Source organism: Mustela nivalis (assembly GCF_964662115.1).
Source record: "Mustela nivalis genome assembly, chromosome: X".
Lineage (NCBI taxonomy): Eukaryota > Metazoa > Chordata > Mammalia > Carnivora > Mustelidae > Mustela > Mustela nivalis.
In genome coordinates, this window is record NC_139040.1 from 12,069,495 (window position 1) to 12,073,524 (window position 4,030).

General features: G+C 39.2%; 1 protein-coding gene across 1 annotated transcript; it reads left to right on the forward strand.

Annotated features, from left to right (window-relative positions):
* Nucleotides 1-494: 494 nt before the first annotated feature.
* On the forward strand, nt 495-3,793 carry LOC309855796 (uncharacterized protein CXorf66 homolog). Its single transcript, XM_082716465.1, has 3 exons — nt 495-600; nt 1,460-1,616; nt 2,904-3,793. The coding sequence occupies exons 1-3, from the start codon at nt 513-515 to the stop codon at nt 3,712-3,714; spliced, it is 1,056 nt and encodes a 351-aa protein (XP_082572591.1). The 5' UTR covers nt 495-512; the 3' UTR covers nt 3,715-3,793.
* Nucleotides 3,794-4,030: the final 237 nt, after the last annotated feature.

The window sequence follows — 4,030 nt, forward strand, 5'->3', positions numbered from 1 at the left end:
ATTTCTGGGTTTTCTGTTCTACTCCATCGAATCTATGTGTCTATTTTTATGCCAGTACCATACTGTTTTAATTACTACTGCTTTATAATATCTTAATTTTGTTAAGAAAAAAAATCATTTAGACTTATACTACAGGATGATTTAACTCCTATAACACTTAAGAATTACTACAAAGCTGCAAATTGCCTCCTTATCATTTAATAAGGAGAAGCAGTTCTTCAGTAGCTAAAGAAATCCCATTTTCCCTATCTTTTCTAAATATCTCCCTCTGTGCTTTTAACAATGCCCCAAACCTTCTTGATTTGCATTTGGTAGAATATTTGATGTGGAGAAATAAATTGTTAAAAATCATTTGGCAGTATTTATACACAGAAGCTCTGGCTTCTCCATGGTGAGATTATGTTGTCACAATATGACACAAAATGATAATGATGTCATAAACTTCTAGAACAGATCATACCAAATTCAGTAGTTTCCTTGGTAGAAAAAAACATTTGAACAAATCCCTGGACATGAATCTTTTTATTTATGTCCTACTTTTGTCCATTTGGATAAACAGTTGTTTAAATACAAACCAAAGTGATGGTTCTTCTACTACAGGTATGTGCCTAACCCTTAAAACTTAGAAATTAGGATCTATTATATTATGCACTCGAGCCTTAATTAGACAAGCTAGCTGTGTTTAAGAAATCTGCTGTTTCTTTGATGTTACCATTAGTAGGTCTTTAAGAATTTCTAGGAGAACATCTGAGAGTTTTACTTCTGTGTGGAAAATTCAAGAAATATAGAAGCATAGGGTATAGAGATACTGTCCCCCTTCACTCCCCTTCCCCACCCAAATCCACTAACCCCTGCCCTCAACTAATCTGGCATGGCCCCTAACATATAGTAGGCTTCAAAAAGAGTTTTTTCTTGTCCTACCCTTTTTTCCACCATACACATTCACACACAAACATTAACACTCAAGTGCATTCACATGTGCAAGACATACATACACTCAAAAACCTAGGCAATGGGGTGAGTAAGCCATGATGCAGGGGTAACCAAGGGAATTGTACTGATTGGCCAGTGATGATTCCCAGATTCAGCATCTAGACTGTGGCTGGAGGATGTGATAGAGGGAGGAAAATGACAATGGGAAACTTATCATGCTTTAAGAAATCACTGATGAGGGGCGCCTGGGTGGCTCAGTGGGTTAAGCCGCTTCCTTCAGCTCAGGTCATGATCTCAGGGTTCTGGGATCGAGTCCTGCATCCTCCCGCTTCCTCCTCTCTCTCTGCCTGCCTCTCTGCCTACTTGTGATCTCTCTCTGTCAAATAAATAAATAAAATCTTTAAAAAAAAAAAAAGAAATCACTGATGAAAAGACTTGATTTTGACCTTTTAGTAGCAAACCACTATCAAATGGAAGAAAACTGGGTTACCTAACACATTTTCTGGTGAAACCATCTCTTTGGCAGGGGCTAAGCATGTTCAACCAACGGAGATTAAAATGGACAACTTTAGGAGACGTCTACTCGTTATCGTAATTGGTATTATGATCATAGCTTTTGTCTTCACCTGTTTTTGTTTTCTCCATTACAATTGTATGAGCGACGATGCACCCAAAGCAGGAACGTAAGTTTTACACCCTTAAATTAAGAATGAAAGTTGTGTGTATACATATAGTGGAGATCTCATTGTTTTCGTGGTTACTTAACGTTAACCCCAGACTTCTAAAGAGCTCATCTTGTGGGTGGATACCTTTACTTCAATAATATTAGCTCTTAAATATTCTCAAGTACGTTATCAAGTTTAGTGTATTCTAAAGCTGTCTCCTACTGAGGGTTCAGCTGAGCCCCAGGCTATAAATTTCATTACAAATTGAGTCTAGGAAAAGAGGCTTGACTATCCAATAAGACAGGGAGAGTAAAGAACGGGAGAGACTAAAACTGATACTGCACTGTACGCTACCTAACTAGAATTTAAATACATAACTTGAAAAGAAAAAAAAACAAAGAAGGGGAGAGGGAGTTGGGTCTCTGCATTCCAAAACCAACAAAACATTTTGGATAATCTACCATTTGAAGACATAATAGCAAAAATTATTCACTGCTGTCCTTGTCTCACTCCCTGCCTTTCACATAGGAGGATCAGGTTGGCCCTGATCTAGTGCTTCCCTAAAAATTTCCCAATGTAAGGACCGATGACTAAAGTACCCCAGAGCTGTATTTCTTTAGTTTTAGAGGAATATTGTGAATATGAATTTGCATGGACCTATAACTTGACAGTATAAATATGATAGGAAACACTGAATCCGGTCTAAAGAGTTTATTTTTTCCTTATGACAAGTAGTGACAGTTGTGTATGAGTTGCATGTTAACCTGTCACTCTTTTAATAAATATTTTATTTATTTGAGAGGAAAAGCATGAGGGGGTGGGGCAGGAGAGAGAGAAGTAGACTTCCCACTGAGCAGGGAGCCTGCAGTAGGGCTCCATCCCAGGAACCTGGGATCATGACCTGAGCCAAAGTCAGATGCTTAACTGACTGAGCCACCCAGGTGCCCCCAACCTGTGACTTTTTTAAAGTTTAATTTCTAGAATAAGTGAAGCTCTCTTTCTCCTTCTCAACAGTAGACTTGAAACAACTTTGTGTCATTCCATATGTAGGCTATATGGTTATCAATGCATCTGAAATAGTAAAAATACTCTCGAGAAAATAAAAAAGTATTCAGCATGAGTTCATATCTATTAACCCAAGTCATAGCTTTTATCACACTCCAATTCTTACTGTGTTCAATTTTTCTACTAGAGCCAAAAAAATGACCAAAACTCTAAACTGACATAGTAACCTGTGTTTTCTGGTGATAGCAACAGTACTCTTTTGTTTTAAGATGTCATACGCCGAATTTTCTATATTTTCAGGGTCAGGAAAGAAGATGTGACAACCAAGTCGTCCAGATCATCCAAAATATCATTCAGTGAATCCAAGATAGCCAGTCCATGCATTCTAGAAAAACAGTCCGTGCTATCTAGTATAGACAAGCTTTCTGTGCCCTCAAGTCCAGAAAAGTCATCCATACCATCCAGTGCAGAAAAGTTAAGGAGGTCCTTGAGTCCAGGAAAGCAATGTATATCATCTAGTCCAGAAAAGGTAAAAAAGCCACCAAGGCCACAAAAAATATCCAGGTCATCCCACTCTAGAAAGTCAGATAGAACACACAATCGAAAAAAGCCCCCAAAGCAAGTTCATGCCCATAAGCTAGGGAGTCAGTCCTGTTCATCCTACCCAAATAAGGCAATGAGGCTGCCTTGGCCAGCCCTTCTACAATATCCAGTCAGGACAGCCAAGCCCCCCAGTCCAGAAAAGCAAATCTCACCACCCAGGCAATCCAGTTTACAGAAACTAACCAGATCCTCTAGACATCGTAATCTAAAAAGGACAGGTAAGGCAGGCACGTCAACTAGGCCTCGGTTAATCAAGTCTTGTCAATACTATGAGGAAAAATGCCTTGTTTGCAGAAATTCTTCTAAACCTTTGGTCAATAATATTTCTGAGGCAAAGAATAGTAATGTTCAAAACTCACCTGTTTCAAGCGAAGTGCAGTCTTTTTCCAAGTCCTGTCATAAGGGCAGGTACAGAGACAATGTATTACTCTGTGGCAATGTGAGTAGCAGTGATATCACAATCAACAGCGATGACAGTGATAGGGAGATAACCATTATCTGCACATAAAATGAAGTAAAGTCATCCCTAAAAGCAGCCATCATAACTAAGAACTCAATAAAAATAAAAACCACATGTGAAAAAGCAAACTTACACCAACTATTTGATGCTCATTATCTTTTAAAAACCCTGATGGCGGGGCACCTGGGTGGCTCAGTGGGTTAAAGCCTCTGCCTTAGGCTCAGGTCATGATCTCAGGGTCCTGGGATCGAGTCCCGCATCGGGGTATCTGCTCGGTGGGGAGCCTGCTTTCCCCTCTCTCTCTCTGCCTGACTCTCTGCTTACTTGTGAACTCTCTCTGTCAAATAAATAAATAAAATCTTTA